General features: G+C 38.8%; 1 protein-coding gene across 10 annotated transcripts in view; it reads left to right on the top strand.

The window, feature by feature from the left end:
* Positions 1-18,553, top strand: part of LOC134212457 (kinesin-like protein KIF21A) — a 143,804-nt gene that overhangs the window by 21,384 nt on the left and 103,867 nt on the right. For all 10 annotated transcript variants that reach the window (XR_009979281.1, XR_009979282.1, XR_009979278.1 and 7 more), the window contains exon 3: positions 17,847-18,064. Coding sequence is in view for 5 of the 10 variants with exons in the window: in XM_062690347.1 (XP_062546331.1) it covers positions 18,021-18,064 (44 nt within the window). In the remaining 5 variants the exon portion in view is untranslated. The remainder of the gene's footprint in view (positions 1-17,846; positions 18,065-18,553) is intronic.

Below are 18,553 nucleotides of genomic sequence, written 5' to 3'. Positions count from 1 at the left end.
CCAATGTCGGTTGGCTTTAAATGGTATGTCACTCATAAATCACCACGGACTGTTTGAAAAGATTTAAAAATGAAATCTATTCTCAAATGCGGTGAATTGGGCGGGCTTAAAAGGTCATTGAGCGAATATTTGTTTGAATGAGTTGCGGAAGTGCAAAGCTAATATAATAGTCAGCAGGACAAAATTTGCATATTCCAACACAGTTATGCAACTATGTTTTGACTGGAATTTGCTTGATAGAAGCTGTGATGGCTACTATTAGTAGCTGTGAAAGACACCAATAATGCTTTATATAGTTTTATAACAAATCTACTAAAGATTGTAGAGGAACTGTTCCGTTTTCCATCACACTGAACATATATTCATCTCATCGCAAAACAGAGAAATACAGCACCAATCTTGTCGCTTCTTTTTGCTAACATGCGTGCTCACTGCTAAAAAAAAAATTACGAAAATAAAAAACAAATCAAATTCCTTTTAATTGCCTTGTTTTTGATGGGATGGAAATGGGATCTATAAGATGAAGTGCCGAACCGTTCCCCTACTTGTAAATAAATTAATAAAAATAATTTAAAATCAGATTTTCTTCGATTTTTCAATCAATTTCAACGGCAAGTGTTATACAGATTCAACATATTTCTAGTCTACATCTATTGCCGGTCTTTTGACTGGCCGCCGCTGAGTTACTTGACGTTCGCTAATTGTTTTTTAGGTGATAGTGCGCTAATTGGTGGGTGACCCAATTAAAAAATATCCAAACGTTTAGATGTGATGTCAAGAGGACGTTGACGTTAAATTTTCACTTTTGGTGGGATTGAAAAATTTTGCGTGGCTTTTTTTTCGTTTAAAGCAAAATATAAACAACATTTACCTATTATTTAAAGCCTCACTGACCTAGACATCGTTACCTTCAAACATAATGAATTTTACATCACACCTATTCGTACTGACAAGATTTATTATTTATCGAAAGACATTTCTGTTAACTACAAACGATGCTATTAACAACCCAACGTGGGCTGCTGAAAAGGTTATCTCAAACATGCATAAATTAGACACCATAGCAAACGCGCGTATCAGCTTGAGTGCCATGTAGACATGAACAGTCTTCGACAATCACCAAGTCCGACTACACTCCCTGTTGATGTCGTCACAGCGTGGGGGTTTGAACATCTGTTAGGTCAAATTGTCGCTGATAGCGGACTTCAGTATGCTGCAGTGCAACACTGCATGGTTGCAGTCCGTGTGCCGTGGAATAATTATAGCCATTAGCCGGGCAACTAAGATACTCCAATCCCGATTAGTTGGACGCACAACCGCCGCATGCGAGGTATAAATAAATAAATTGATTAACATTTAATCGTAAGCAGAATCGTGCTAATCCGTATGACACGGCTTTGTAGTTGCGCCGCGATGACCACTCTCTCGCATCAAATAGGGGGTTTTATCTGTGCGTTAATCCAACCTTGTCGTGCCGCCGAGCAGAACGCGCTGCAACCTAGCGTACGTTCGGATTCCTGTACGGTGCGTTTAGAAACGCTGATCACGCTTTCGCACCCACGACTTGTAGAATAGTCACAATAAATTTGTGATTAGCGTCGGTGAGATCGAACACATGCTAAATGTAGTAAAATCGAAGAATCGTGATCACGCAGCAGTTTTCATTTCAACTTTCCATACAACATTTGCCATTCCGGCCTTAAACGGTAATTTGGTTATTTGCTGTTTTGCATCTGGCGGTACGAGGTCAAGTTGAATCACCTGAAAGCGCGATGGTGGTTTTTATAGTGAGGACTTATTAATCAAGATATCCTGTGTGGCGTATCTGGAAAGTTTCTCAATTATCGTTGAATGGGGCTGAGGGTAACAGACAGGTATAATTAAATTAAGTGACGGATGCAAATGAGAGTATGATCGTCATAGTTGTAATTGCAGTGAGCTATGTCCGGCGTAATAATTAATTCAATGTTAATTAGTACTCATGGACCAAATACTAATGGTTTGCCATGTTCATCAGTATGAAACGAATCGCTCCATAAAATCTTCTTTCACAAGTCGTAGGTGTGCCATTGACAAACGCTTAAGATAGATTAGATACGAAATTGAGCGAAAAAAAATATAAAATTTTACCTAGAAGGTCATTAATCCGAGCATCTCTGAGTTACTCTAAGTGGCATTTTTTGTTTAAAAATCATCCAGTTCATCCAAGGTGAAGGATCCATATTTTTCCATTCTAAATTAGATACGTTCTAATACAAGTTATCCGATGGCTTGTGCTCATCTCATCCCACAAGATTGATGAAGGTTGCGCTTCGTCGCAACGACGTCCCAGCATGCATAGTTGACCTACTCCTAAGTTTTAGAAGAGTTTAGTGTTGCGAAACAGATGACTACTCCATTCAGTTTTTTCTTGGCATTTCACCTCTTTAGAATCAGCGAAACGTCATGGTTGTCACGTTGCGTTTGTTTTATTATTCTTATAAACTGGACACTTGAGCGCTTGCCTGTCTAAATATCTCAGGAACTGCCTTTCACAATCAACCATAGCTTAAGGGCCAACAAACCGCAACCACTCGTGAGCAGCGATAAAGAAAAACAAATACACACTACGCTCCCGAGATCTTTTGTTTAAAGACGGTAGTGGAAAATGTCATTCATCATCAATACACCGTACATCAGTCAGTGACGGCGACAGGTGGGCCGCCGCATACAACACACGTGGACATGTCGTGGGCGTATCTGCTCACTTTGCAAACGCAGACGTCTAAGCTCTCTAGTTGCGGCTGCTCATAGGCGGAATGCTTGATACTTCAGCGTGAAGGCGAGGCATACGTATCGTATCGAAGAGTGTTTTCTAAATCTTTTAGGGTTGTTTCTTTTCGTGTCATGGTTGACATATACAAAGATTGAAAATCATTTAAAGGCGGGTGCTCGTAGACGTCCGTTGATAACGACTTGCTAAGATACTATACTCAATAGCTGGTGACTTACTAGTTGTTGTGTGCACAAAACTAGGCATCTTTTGAAGTTTGATATAAATTGTTTGCAAATTAACCAAAACCAAATACATCTAAAAAGTTCAAGATTTTTTAAGAATTAGCATCGAACTTGAAATTTTAACATCGAAATCCAGAAATCCTTTAATCTACTGGTAGTCTAATGTTGCATAAAGAAGAAGAAACAAAAAAGATGATATTCGAAAAAAATTGCACGGGAATTAAATTGCTTCTAGAATTTTTAAAAAGAATTTCAAAATTTTCTTCGTTTGCTTCCCCGTGCATTTTTTTTTTCGAATATCATCTTTATGCTTCTTCTTCTTCATGCAACGTTTGTTCGCCAATAAATTCTAAAACTTTAGGAATTCCTTAAATCCTATATGGAAACTAAGAACCCAAAAATTTTAAATTTTGAAACCTAAAACCGTGAAATCTGAAACTCAAAAAACTAAAATTCTAAAAATATGCAGTTCGACAAATCCAAAAGATTGAGATTGATTCAAAATCTAAAATTTAAAAACCTCGAACTTTAAAAACCCAAAATTCTGAAAAATTTTATAATTTCAAAATCTAATCAACTCTTATTTTTTTAGTCTTAGGATTTCAAAATCTGAATCTAAAGATTTAAAAATTTGTAAAAAATACAGTACACTGGGGTAACTTTTTATACGGGTTGTTTTGTACTCGGATTTTGGGATTAACGCAGATTTTGGAATTTCGCGAATTTTGGAAAACATGAGTATCACTAGTGTCCAATCTACGAAGTACACCATAACTATGCTATGCTATGCTATTTCGGAATTTCACGAATTTTGGGATTAATGCGGTTTCTAAAAAGGTCTAGAAACTCGAAAAAAAACGCGAAAAATTGATTTTCGATGAAGCCGTTTTTTACGCAGTTATTGGGATTCACGCATTTTATTTTACGCAGATTTAGGATTTTACGTGGTTTTCGGAATTCACGCGTTTTTTCATGAGGTTTTTGAAATAACGCAATTTTTATCTCCCGCGTAAAAACCAGTGTACACTATAAATTGTAACCGATCGTTACAATCATTCCTTTTGTTGGCTCCACCACAAAACATAAAATAGTATTTTTTATGCGTGTACCAATAAGATTGTAAAGTGAGCGGCCGCTCTCACGGTTCGGTGAGGCTCTCACGTTCTCTTTCTCAATCCATTCGCATTGGATATTTGTTGTCAGCGGTTTGAACTACAACAAAAACAAACGCTTGCCCCGAGCATACATTCAAGAGAAAATCCCCAGTAACATTTTGGTTTTATGCAGGTTTTATGAAGGTCATGAAGAGCAAATTATGGTTTTGAAGATCGTTATAAAACTAAAAATGTTACTTGGGATGAATTAAGGTATAGGAGGTAAGTTGTAAATGTCAAACAAGAAGAAATAAAAAGTTAGAAATAAAAATGTGTTCCTATTGTTCTCCAATTAGTACGTACAACAGTGTGGGCCAACCAACGGAAAAAATCGTTAAATAACTATATATACCCAAAGAAAAAGGTAAATAGAACAAATAGAAATAAAACGTGTAAAGAAAGAATAAAAGGACGTCATCGATGTGGCAGGTCCGACATCGGGCCTTTTTTCTTCTTTTGGGGTTCTTTCGGGAACCATTCCGTTTCCCCCCACAGGAAGCTCGAGGGATAGTTAGTCGTTCGGAAAACGCGCACCTGCATGATCCTAAACCTCGTCTAGGGTCGACAGAAAAGGCAAGACGACAGAATCATCAAGCTTCCTCGTGGGTGGTGGAGAATATCTGACGCCATTTTGCTTGGTATTAATCCATCCGGGGTCGCCTTCGATCATCCGCCATCGTAAATCGGGGATTTTGGGAGAAAGTTCATCGTTCTCCCTGGCGACAATCCGCCGGACACACCAAATAACGCCGAACGCCGCCTTCATCTACGAACGCCGCCTCGGCACTAGAACGCCGCCATCCGCCACGAACGCCGCCTTCAGTGCAAGGCAGCCGTCACCAACACGAACGCCGCCGCCTTCAGTGCAAGGTAGCCGTTACCAACACGAACGCCGCCTTCGGCACTAGAACGCCGCCAACCGGCACGAACGCCGCCTTTAGTGCAAGGCAGCCGTCACCAACAAGAAGGCCGCCGCCTTCAGTGCATGGTAGCCGTCACCATCACGATCGTCGTCACCAATACGAACGCCGCCGTCGTCGGTACTCAAACGCTGCCACCATCACGAACGCCGCCGCCTTCCGTACAAGGTAGCCGCCACGAACACCACCGTCTTTCGTACAAGGTCACCGCCCCGAACACTGCCGCCTTTACAGGGCTGTTACAACAGTCGCGGATTTCGCGATTTTCGCGTTTTTCGCGAATTTCGCGGATTTTTCGCGGATTTACCCTTCCAGTCGCAAAAATCGCAGTTCCTTCAAACATTGTCGCGAAAATCGCGGATTTATAACTACAGTCTCGCGAAAATCGCGATTTTCTCAATTTAATTTTAGGATAAATTCAACATGTAGACTATTTGGGCGTTTGCAAAATAAGCAATCCGTCAAAGATCCAAACACATGGTATTCGAATAACCTTTCAATAGTCGTATGGATGTTTTTTAAGTGGACTAATAGAAAGTCTGTCGAATTGCATTTATAGATTACTGAAATGCCGAGAATTATTTATTTTATTACCTAGAACAGGGCTGCCCAACGTACGGCCCGCGGGCCGGATGCGGCCCTTGGCTCCATTTTCTGTGGCCCGCGGCGTGTGAGAAAAAATACTTTATAACCGGCCCGAAAGCTTTTCTGTCTGACTCAGGAAGCTCCTTCTTATTATTTACTGAAAAAAAAATGTAGGTAAATCTGGGCAAGCACGAAGTCGAATGATGCAGCACGGGCCAGTTTTGCTGTTTATGAGATTTTGGCAATACAAATGAATCCTTTCCAGCACGGAAAACTTGTTAGGGAATGCATATTTGGGCTGTTGTTGATATGGTGTGCTCATTCAGTAGTATTAATTTGTCGTAAAGCACGGCGAAGAATTAGAGAAAACTACGTTCCGTGAAAAAGCCACCTGCTTCTGAATCTGCCTGCTTACAATCGATGAAAATACTAAACGATGAAACGACTACAACAGATATAGACCTGAGGAAAGCTGTTGAGACCTGTATGAAGGAGCTTGAAAATCTTCTATTGTAGATCCAGTTGAAAACCGAACTGAGCTCTCGCGACAATCGCATTTTCTCCCATTTCCAAGTGTCGCAACTGCATCGCGGGTGGTGCGCAGGATGGCGCACGGCTATGGCATAGATGCGCAATACTCGCGATGCAGTTGCGACATCCAGAAATGGGAGAAAATGCGATTGTCGCGAGAGCACAGTTCGGTTTTCAACTGGATCTACAATATGAAAACTTAAGGCTGACTGACTGACTGAAAACTTAAGACAACTGACAGAGCTCCGGCAGTGACGGGAAAGAACACGGTCGTTGCGACAACTGAAAATCAAGGAATTTTTGTTTATCTGTTAATCGATTGTTAATCAGTCACAAAAGTTAATTTGTGTTATTGCTCTGTACATTGCTTTTATCACCAAAAGATCTATGTGCAAAAACGATCAATATTCGTGATGTAGCGACGAAAACCAACTTAACCTCCAAAATATAAAAAAAAGAGATCGACTGGAAGATATGTCCTGGAATATTTTTTTTTTTGCTTTTTCAGTCTTATGTATTCGAAACGATGAGTTTTGTTTTGCCCGACGCTTAGACCTTGAAAAAGGTCAAAATTAAAGGCTGAAACGTCGGGCAAAACAAAACTCATCGTTTTGAGTACATGAGACTGAGAAAGCCAAAAAATCCTCCAAATTATGTTGGCGAAAATTGAAGCATAACACCAATGCCCAAGCTGCATGATTCTGAATGGGTGAGTGGCTTGGCCTTTATAGTATTGGCCTGTCACCAAACTTCTCAATGACTTTAACATAAAGCTGCAAATCAGGTATCATCAAGTCGAATTTTTATAATATGCAAACTATTGTAACAAAATTGAAACAATTTCCCACAATTGGTTGTCGAAAATTGATACATCTCTTTAATCCTGTAGAAAACAGTCGAAGCCTTTCAACAAAAAAATTCAAGCCTATTCGCTATTTTTTTAGAACAGAACAGTTCTTCAACATCGTTTATTGATGTGAATAATATGTTTGGAATGTTTAAAATGAAAGTAAATGACCTATAATGCGCACGCAAAAAAAGTGTTCCCGAATTCGTGAGCCAGTAAAAATACACCGTGCTTTAATTCATTAATTCGGGAACATAAGTCACGTTTTCCAGAACGTTCCAGAAAACGTGACTGTATTCCCGAATCCGTGACTGTTATTCTCGAAAAAATACACCGTGAACTCGTTAGTTCACGAATTCATGAAAACTTTTTTTTGCGTGCGTGCTTAAAATAAAATTTCAGAAAGACACATCTTTCGTAAGATATTTTTTCTTCTCAGAAGTATGTACATATCCTTTGAACAACTCTCATCAATAATGAAAGCAGAAAAAAGTAATTGTTGATCTTTATTATGTGCTTGCGAGATTCGATCACCGATTGCGAAATCAATATGCGTCGAGTATTGGAAGGGCTTCCTTTCAATTCCTTGTCCTGTTACGTAAAAAGAAAAAGAAAATAACCACACACAAAAATTGTTAAAACTCAATTGAATCGTCCTTAGTTTTTCTTCAAACCAATTTAGTCATTCTGAAGAAAAAGTAATTTATTTCGGTTATTTTGAAAAAAAAAATGTACCGAATATTCTCTGGCCCGCCAGTAAGTGGTCATTTTGAAAACTGGCCCGTGGCTTGAAAAGGTTGGGCAGGCCTGACCTAGAACTTTTGTGCCACTAATTTTGGAATTACAATTATGATTACTAGCGCTGCATAGAGGGTCGACGATAAAGTTGGATTAAACGCATTAATACTCACACATGCAACTGACGGGACGGAACTGATAGCTGATCGAAGCTGTCTTTATTTATGTGTTTTTGATTTATAATATTCGGTTCAACACCAATGAGGAAAGGAATCAGAAGGATTCCTTTCGCGAGCCAATCTTGGGTCCCGCCAATAGCAAGGTACATATAATAGCAATTTAAATTAAGAGGAAGGCCGGACCAGAAGAGCCGCCTTGTGAGCTAACCAAGGGCTTCGCCAGTTATTTTGAATTAAAATTGTCACATTAAAATTATTGTAAGGATAAAATTTGGTAGAGACAAAAACACTAATAAAATAGACAAAAAATGGCATGATAGGGTTCCCGCGGTTCCGGCTTCTCCCTGAGGACTAGAATCCTGGGGTTCCTGCCGCTTTGCATGACTCCTTATCCTAGGGTGGTGGGAACCTGGTTCATCTGCATCCTCGAGTGTTCCTTGCTGCTGAAGGATTGAGGTCTAGGTTGGGAATGCCACGCTTTGGTCATCCTCGGAAATATCAGCTGTCAAACAGAAAGTCCTTGTGGATTGTTCGACCTCTCTTTTTGTTGAGAAAGGATCAGATCGCATGTCAATGGTTGGGGCGATATTCAGAAATCCGAATATCGTCGGTGGAACGATAGATATAGTTTTTTTCATTGCTCGACCATCAGTTGCATCAAGTTTTGTACCATGCTTAATGATTCCCACTATTGCAGGCATCATTCAAACTACTCGATATTCGTCCTTTGTTTTATTATGTATTCCAATAACTTTGTGTAGGCTAGTTTTTTTTCAGTTCAATGTGTTTTTGTTCCATTACCTGTGCTTCAAAATTCATCGCTGTTCTTATATCCATTTAGTGTTTATTCGTGATTACTTAGTATTAGTTGGAACAAACTGTTTGACTGAACTTGAGCCTTGAGACTTCAAAAGACTCCTACGATGGATAGCACATACGGCGTTGTAATGCTCACTATAGATGGGTAATCGCTAGATCCTGGCAAGTTCCTTTTACGTTTGGAAGACTACTCACTTACGAACTAGTTTGCACATGTGGGGGCAGAATCTAACTATTTTAGCTTACTAAGCTTCACTCCGATATAGATTCATTAAGTCTCACGTACTCAGTGAATCCTGGGCCAACTGCTAAAAAGCGCACTGAAGTTTAGTACCCTCAGGTCTACTTCAATTGCAAAACACCATCCTGTACGCGACCTACTATGAGGCCTACCTACGGTCTCTTTTGGTACCTCTAGTGCATGTTATCTTTGCTTGATGCTCTTCCGGCAAATGAACAACGTGTCGAGTCTGCCGTGTTATATAAAATTAGAAATCCCCATCCATTATCTCATACGTAGTGGTAATGACATCATTTTTCAAATCGTGAACATCATCCAAGTTTTTAAAAATTCGTAGGTCCTAGAACCGTTCCTGTCCGCCTGTGGTATCATTTCGCCTGAGTGCTTTTAAATCAGATTTGTCAAGCTTTGTTCGGGGCTCTGCAGAGCTATGTCGCTTGCTTTTGAAGAAATTGTCTTATTTTCTAACTGGCGGATTGATGGAAGTGCAAAATCCAATGACTGATCAATAAATAGCCGGACGGATTATTGGTGCGTCCATGCCCTTGTAAAACGATGGTAGATATTAGAAAAAAAAAACTAGCGTACTAAAAAGTATAATTCAAATATAACTCTTGATCTAACTGGTATTTACCTATGACAACAGACTGCCATCTGCCCAACTAACTTATAACTAAATGTATATATACAACATCAATTAGAATGGAGGGTTTCCCGGAAACCTTAAAAAATGAATTTCTTTCGGGCATAGTTTAACACTGCACACCAGAGATGCATCCTGAACAGAACATGAGCCAAGAGCGTGCCTTTGTGTTCTTAGTTTTGATTTCTGAACACAGTTCAGTGTGCACTGGGTTAGTACGCAAGCAAAACGATTATGGTAACTAAGATTCCTTAGATTTGGAACTATGCAAAAGCATACGAGCATGTTTGATTTCTATCCGTTAGATGCCCACGTGTTCTATTACTAGCCGAAAAATGTGTAGCATGCCGTCGTTTGAATTTGTTTTCCTAGAATACAAAATTGCTAAGTTAGGTCAATGCTCTTGAACTCAGTGTTCAGAACGTTTTGAACACGAACACGCGTTCTCGTGTTCAGATGCATCTCTGGCACACTGCACTTTTCTGTGGCTCGTGATATGGTTGAAGCGTTAACTATGCAGTTTTGGGTATTACATAAATTAGCGAATGTTCTTTCATTTTCTTTTCTATCGACGAATATGCCAATAGATTAGAAGCAAAAATATTGAAATTTCGCATTTATAAAGCGTATTTTGAAGTAAGAAACTATATTTTTGTTTGTCGCGGATTTGTTTCTACAGTCGCGGATTTCAATTTGCCAGTCGCGGATTTCGCGGATTGGAATTCGACTAGTTTGTAACAGCCCTGCCTTTACTACAAGGTCGCCGCCACGAACGCCGCTGCCTTCACTACAAGGTCGCCACCATCAACACGAACGCCGCCACCTTCACTAAAAGGTCGCCGCCACCACCACCACGAGATCGGTCAGAAATTATTTTTCTTCAGACGGCTTTTGAGACCCCTATTAGGAAAAGCTTTAATTCATAGTTTTTTTTTACCCGGGTTTCCAACACGGGTACGCGTTTCGTTTTCCGTTGAATTCCTGCGGATCAGTGAGTTCATCAGAGTGGGTTTTGGGAAGGGATTACGTTCTAATTGGAATTTCAACTTACGCAGTTTTACGCAGCAGTGCGAAAAAATATGGTCCCCAACATGAAATGAGCGAGAACAACACGTTTTATCAAACCCCATCGATGGGGGCCGCCTATCCGAATCAGTTTTGCCTTTCTCGTATACTAAGTATACGTAAAGGCTATATGTTCACTCCAAAAACAAACTTTTTATAGAAGGCTCGGAGACCCATAGTGTTATATACCAATCGACTCAGCTCGACGAATTGAGGTGATGTCTGTGTGTGTGTGCGTGTGTGTGTGTGTGTGTATGTGTGTGTGTATGTGCGCACCAAAAGAGCAAAAAGTTTAGCTCACTTTTTTTGCACTTACCCTCAACCAATTTACTCGCAACAGGTTGCATTCGACGCATTATACTGCCCCATTGTTTCCTATTGAAAATTGGCCGGATCGGACTATGGGCTTGGAAGTTATGGCCAAAATACTTTTCCTCATAAAAAAGCGCGTAAAAAAGTCTAGCTCACTTTTAATGCACTTACCCTAAACGGATTTCCTCACAACAGGCTGCATTCGACGCAGTATCTTACTCCATTGTTTCCTATTGAAAATTGGACGGATCGGACAATGGGTTTGGAAGTTATGGCCAAAATACTTTTTCTCATAAAAAAGCGCGTAAAAAAGTCTAGCTCATTTTTAATACACTTACCCTGAACGGATTTCCTCACAACAGGCTGCATTCGACGCAGTATACTGCCCCATTGTTTTCTAGTGAAAATTGGACGGATCGGACAATAGGCTTGGTAGTTATGGCCAAAATACTATTTTTACCGCACGAGAAAGGCATCATCACCGCTAGGTGGATTAATCTGGGTTTTTTTACTTGTATTCAAATGCGATAGTTTTGTTTTCATGGCTTGTTATGAATCGAAGAGGTTTTAACCTCTCTTTTGTCGTTGTTCGTTATCTATTGAGAGCGATTTCTGCAATCCCTGCTAAGAATCTAATAATATAAAACATCAAACACTTAAAATTTGACAAAAATTCTAAAATCTGAAAATCTGGAAAATGCAAATTATAAAATCATACAATCTAAAAATCGAAACATTTGAAAAATCCCAAAATCTGAAAGACCTACATATTTAAAAATCTGGGGATATAGAACCTAAACATCTGAAAATGTAAAAATCTAAAAATCCTAATATCCTAAAATCAATCTAGTAAGGGGCCGTACACTAATTATTTAAGCATTTTTATAGGTTTTTCAACCCCCCTCCCCCCATGTAAGATTTTTCCCATACAAATCATTTTTCATTATATGGAACATAAGGAAATGTTAAACCCTCCCTCCCCCCATAAGTGCTTACGTAATTCGTGTACGACCCCTAATCTAGAAATTTAAAAATGTACAGATCCTAAAATTTAAGAATCTACAGTTATGTTTAGTCAAATCCAAAAATCCAAAAAAAATACATTCAATTATCATTGTCCGTTTTCCAAACTGTTTACTTGGCTTGCAGTATCCTCAAGGGTTGCCGACATAGATTTTTATTTCAAAAAGGCTTGAATGAACTTTTATTGTGAAATTCAACTCTTATGTTTGTAAAATAAGGTATATCGAAAAGATAAATTATGACAAACATAAAATTGAACTTCCATTCCGTGCCGATAGTTCGAACGAGCCAGACGTGTGTGCTGTGTCTCATCGCGGGTGTTGTTCGGTAGTGCGAGTCTATTGTGTGGTGCCTACCTACGGATCCAAGCCGATCACTGTCGGCGAGCGAAGTAGCTGCTTCTGGCGACGCCAGTAAAGCAGGCTATTGTTTCTGCTGCTACCTACAGCAGCAGCACAGATAAGTGGCAGATTTTGTTTTATTGTTCTCCCTTTTGGAGCGGGACTGATTGAAATCAATTGAATTAGTTTTTTTTTTATTATTTTTTTTCTGATTTGCTAATAGTTTTAAGTTAGTATAAGACAGAATTGTCCTTCCACCTCTCGGGGTGAGAATGGAAGCAGAGACTATGGGAGGTGGTGAGCCACCAAAAGAGGTTCGCACACGGTTTTACCAGGCATCTTCGCCTGGCTCTTGGTGGAGGTGAAGAAATCGGCCCTTAGACAACTTAGAGACCATTTCTTCACCTTCGCTTAACTCTTAATCGGCGCTTACTTATACGCTTGAACTAGGATACTCGTCTGAGAATAGGTGACCTTTAGCAGTAGAGACAATGTACTGACATCAAAACGCAACATAATCTACAATGAGTATAGAATTGAACTGAATAACGTAAGAAACATGAGATAACTAAAGCAGACAGAGTAATAAGCGAATTAAACGTGATAAGCGAAATGACACAGTGCGAAACATTCGACATAATTATGACTAGATTGACAATAGATACATAGACGTAAGGATCGACCATAAAAATTCCTAAACCTATCAACAGTTCGATGCTCATGGAATGTTTGGAAACTCATTACCTGTTGAATCTTATTTGGAGGCGATTTCGATGCTGTTGAGGACCAACAGGCCCATAGCGACAGTATTCGGCGTTTTCTTGAAATGAGCTTCAAAGTATGTAGTATTTAAAACTTCAGATTGAGAATTTTTGATAATTGCTGGGCGCACGGTTCTGAGCTGTGGTCCGGTAAATAGACTAAATAGGTTTTAAAATTGTTTTAGTCGAGTCATATTTATCAAAATCTAGTGCGTTATTATTGTTTCAAAATACATTTTTATTCGAGTTTTCTGCCTCCTTGTCATCGAAAAAAATGGCTGACTAGTTTTTGTTTGTGTTAACGTTGTAGTAAGGATAGTAGTGCAGGCTTGTAAAATGTCATCTGCATGTCATTTGACTAATTTGTTCATAACTTTCTTCAGAAGCCAAATTTACTTCAAAATTTTAGATGTACGCATTACGCTTGAGTAGTGCTATATTTTTGTTCAAGGGTACATTGCTCTAAATATAACATCTGAGGCTAGAGAGTGAAATCTCTTCAAAATGTCACGTGTCATTTGACATAATGTCATTTGAATGACATTTTGCCTCCCACGCCCCAGATTACATATTTACAGCAATGTCTTGTTAGACAAAGCTGTAGCCACATTTAAGCGTTATAAGTTCGTCATACTTAATAGTTAAAAGCTAACTACTGTAAAAAGTTCTGAGAAAATTATACAAACGAAAGCAAATGACATTTTACAACACTGGTAGTGATGATTGCTGATCTCGATAAAATTGATTTCCATTGCTGATATAATAATGGTGATGTTGTATGGTTATGCAAATGTTAGTTAAAAGTTTAATGCAAAAGACGGTATTTGACGGTATTGACATAATGACAGTAGAAGCTAGGTAGAAGATAGAGTTGATTTTAACGGGATGGGAACACGTTCGCAGTGATTATGAAGAAGGAAATTCAATATTGAGTTGGATGCTAGATGTGGAAATTATTTTATAATGATACTAGAAATAGTTAAAAGATTCGGTACAATGAAAACTAGTGGAAGTGTCGGTTCTTATCTATCTATCTATATATATATATATATATATATATATATATATATATATATATATATATATATATATATAAAACTAAATGGTTGTATGTTTGTATGTATGTTTGTATGTATGTTCCAGCATAACTTCTGAACGCATTGACCGATTTCAACCAAATTTGGAACACACATTCTTTATCTCAAGGAGACGACGATAGGGGGGTTATGAATGCTCTTTGGAAAAGGGGGTGGGTAAGGGGGGAGGGGTATTGCTTAGTCATCGATCAACTCAGTGTACCTTCTGAACCCCTTGGCCGATCTCAACCAAATTTGGAACACACATTCTTTATCTTAAGGAGACGACGATAGGGGGGTTATGAATGCTCTTTGGAAAGGGGGTGGGTAAGGGGGGAGGGGTATTGCTTAGTCATCGATCAACTCAGTGTACCTTCTGAACCCCTTGGCCGATCTTAACCAAATTTTGAACACACATTCTTTATCTTAAGGAGACGACGATAGGGGGGTTATGGATGCTGTTCGGAAAAGGGAGAGGGTGTGGGGGGAGGGGTATTGCTTAGTCATGGATCAACTCACTTTACCTTCTGAACCCCTTGGTCGATTGGAACAAACATTCTTTACATTAAGGAGACGACGATTGGGGGGTTAGGGATGCTCTTTGGAAAAGGGGGAGGGTAAGGGGGGAGGGGTATTGCTAAGTTATCGATCAACTCAGTTTAACTTCTGAGCCCCTTGGATGATTTTAACCAAATTTGGAACACACATTCTTTATCTTAAGGAGACGACGATAGGGAGGTTAGGCATGCTCTTTGAAAATAAGAGATGGTATGTGGAGAGGGGTATTGTTTAGCAATCAATCAACTCAATGTAAGTCTTGAGCCCCATGACCGATTTGAACCAAATTTTTATCAAATATTGTCTGTCCTAAGGAACGATTTTAGTGGATATTGGTAGGTCCTTTTAAAATGGGGAGATTGTGAGAGAGGGGTATTGTTTAGTTAGCGATCAATTCAGCATAACTTCTGAACCCATTTACCGATGTCCACCAAATTTAGAGCCCATATTCTCTGTCTAAGGAAGACTATATCAGACTGGTAGGACTGTCATAGCTGAACGAGGGAGGGTATATTTATTAAACGATCAGGAACATTATTTTAGAGAGGCTGAGATGAGTTTTTGAAATGCGGGAGGATGTTGGGGTTGGGTATTGTTTAGAAAAGGACTTAATTAAAAATCCCTCTTATTTAGTTCATCCGAGGTTCTTTGACATTGTACAGTGCTCCGAAAACAATTCCTCAAACATAGCGAATCCTCGACAATAACATTTTCCTGAAAATGACATATACCTGAATGAAGCAGGCCATTAACATAACACTATTTGGCCTAACGTCATTCAACATGAAGTGAATTTGGTATAATACTGAACAGCATCAGAAAAATCTTTCATAGAAAGCATGCATTTGCTGGGTATAAAGCAATGATAATTGTTACCCTTTATCGGAATCATAGTTTGCCCAGTGCAAAGCAATGAATAATGTGTTTCCTTCTGGATGGTGGATGTGACTGCTCCTTTAAAAGTAGGCATTTTTTCGGAATAAAGCAATGGTGGGTGTGATCCTTTCTTTAAAAATATGCGTTTGTCTTTTCCCTTTTTTAGAAATAGACGTTTGTCCGGAATAAGGTTATTCAATTCTCTTCTTCAAAATCAGTCAATATTTCCAAAAGCCTTCTTTTAATCAAATGATGAATTATCAACAAGTAAACACAATTACCCTGTTAACCAATTGGTTTCATTATTTTCCGATTGTGAAAAAAAAAACTGCAAACCAAACTGGCAACTCCGAGCAAGGCCGGGTACAGAAAGCTAGTATGATATAAAAGCGCTGTTTTGAAGATCGATTCATTGTGTGTGTGTGTGTGTTCATGACTGTAAATAAGATATATTTGATAACAGTGACAATAGTAACTTTGATAGTGATGGTGGTAAAAACAATAATAAGTGATGCTACTTGAAGGGATTATTTTATAGAAAACTTTTTGGATCAGGCCTTAACAGTGACCATTTGAGCAACGTAGCTTAGGAACGTCTATTATCGATCTAAAATAGAGGCTCATAGAAGCAAATTCATTCACCTGATCAACAGGGAATAGACCCAGTGTTAAGTTGGAGTGATGAGTGTAGTGATTATGGTGAAAACGGTGATCAGTGATGTTATTAATGGGGACTATTTAATAAAACTATTTGGATCAGGCCTAAAACAGTGACCATTTGAGCAACGTGGCTTAGGAACGTCTGTTATTGATGTAAAACAGAGGCTCATAGAAGCAAATTTAATTTCCGTGGGGAATAACAGGGATGGACCCGGAGTAGAGTTTGAGCAGAGAGACTGCCAACGGGCTACACGAAAAAAAAAGCAAATAAGAAATGGGTGCATGGTGGTGATGATGTTTTTCAGTTAAATACTGCATTATTTTTATTATAATTTCATTTTTGAAGTCATCAAATTGTTTTCAATTAATAATTATGTAAATTGAGCATAATTATTCTCACGGTACCGTAATCTGGGGGGAAGATGATCACTTTTAAGACAAAACATGCAATAACAATGTGTGCTTACATTTTAAATCGAAACAAATATTTTCAAAACATGTTCTGCTATACGTTGCAATAACCAACATATTTAGTTTCCTGAAATGCGTTCGCATTTACTAGAATAAATTGAATTATCACAATTTTTTTTGAGTAATCTGGTTTGGGGTGAAGTTGATCAAGACAACTCTACTAAAATCATTATGTCCCTGCCGTTAAAACACACTAGATTAGAATGTTGAATTTGCCACGTAAAAAGTCTACGAAGTCAATATTTGAAACGAAAATAGCGTTATTTATAACTATCTCTCGCTTGCTTCCACGAACTACACTTTCATGATTGTGATCGAAAAACTCAAATTTTCTACCAAGCAGTAACATTACTTGAACAGATAATATGGTTAACCTTAGTAAAATGCAATGATTTTCCGAAATTTGCACATTGAGAATGATAGCTAAAACCCAAGCTTCATTCACTCGGTTCCCGGTGCAATTTCGCAAGTTTTAGTCTATCACGGTGTTGCAACTACAAATTGTACGGTCATCCTGCTCATGCTCCGCTCACAACGCAATTATTTTCTACTTTACTATTTTTTCAAGCTTATTGATCTTGAAATCCATCGACCAACAAATCTGTAAAACCATGTTACATTCCGGTTTTTTTTGTTCCTTCCCACATTCAACCAGTGCCACTTGCTCTGCTGTCACGGTTCAACAAATCTCGGCTGGGAACGACAAAAAATATCAAACCGCTTTAATATTCAACATTTGCGTTGGCAAACCACAGACAAGTTGCATGGCCACTTGTCCTGCCGTTGTCTGCATTTCCACACGGTTATTATTTAGTTAAGCTCTGTCGAGCCGTTCGTCGTCGGAAGGCATTTGCTCAAAATAACGAAATGCTATCATTCCATACCAATATGGTACGGTGTGTAGCCACACGTTTGTTGAATGGCTGGAAGCTCAACGAAACGGCTACTTTCACTGGTGGACGAAAAAAAAAAAGTTTAATTCAAGTACAGTTCAACTACAACCAACTTATGCTAATGTTTGTTTTGCTACGTCTTTTTCTCCGTTTCAGATTAGTGTGTGCTGCATGTGAAAGGATATCCAAATTGTTATCGTTTGCGCTCACTATTCGGTTATTGTTCCTATCCGGGAAATAACGTCGGATGAATAAATATTTCTACGACGGTCGTCAAAAATAGCGTAGAACGGCGGATACAGAGAGCGTACCTCCATCAAAGGTGGCAAGATGTCAGACGACGATAAGGAATCCTCGGTTCGGGTTGCTGTCAGGTAAGAATCTTTCAGTAGTGAAACTCTAGAGAAGAGATCTTGCGGATATTTAACTTTCACCAGAGATTTAAAAAGAAAATGAGTACTCATGGAAACAATTTAAATTGAATTGTGGTAGGCCGCTTCAGTGTTGGTAAAGAATAGTTTAATTACAAGCTTTATATGTTTCATTGAAAAAACACAAGCTGTCACGAGTTATTTCACGCTTGACACTTTTTAAACTTCGACTTGTTTGAGGCACTGAGATGTGCATAAATGGTATTCTATACAATATTGTCTTGTTTTTCGAATACACCCAGGTTTTTTTACACGGTTTGGTTTTGGTCGTTTAAGACCTTCAGCGTCAATGAAACAATGAGTTAACCCCACGAAAAAATTCACAAAAAATCAAAGAAAATTCAGGGGGTATTTTCAAAGCTGTGAAAGTTCAGGTTAACCGAGAAATTAATGAAATCCAACCGCGTAAAAAAACTGGGTGTAATATGTTAT

This window comes from Armigeres subalbatus, chromosome 2 (genome assembly GCF_024139115.2).
Source record: "Armigeres subalbatus isolate Guangzhou_Male chromosome 2, GZ_Asu_2, whole genome shotgun sequence".
NCBI classification, from domain to species: Eukaryota; Metazoa; Arthropoda; class Insecta; order Diptera; family Culicidae; genus Armigeres; species Armigeres subalbatus.
The sequence above is the reverse complement of the archived record's forward strand: the minus strand, read 5'-3'. Positions and strand labels throughout refer to the sequence as shown.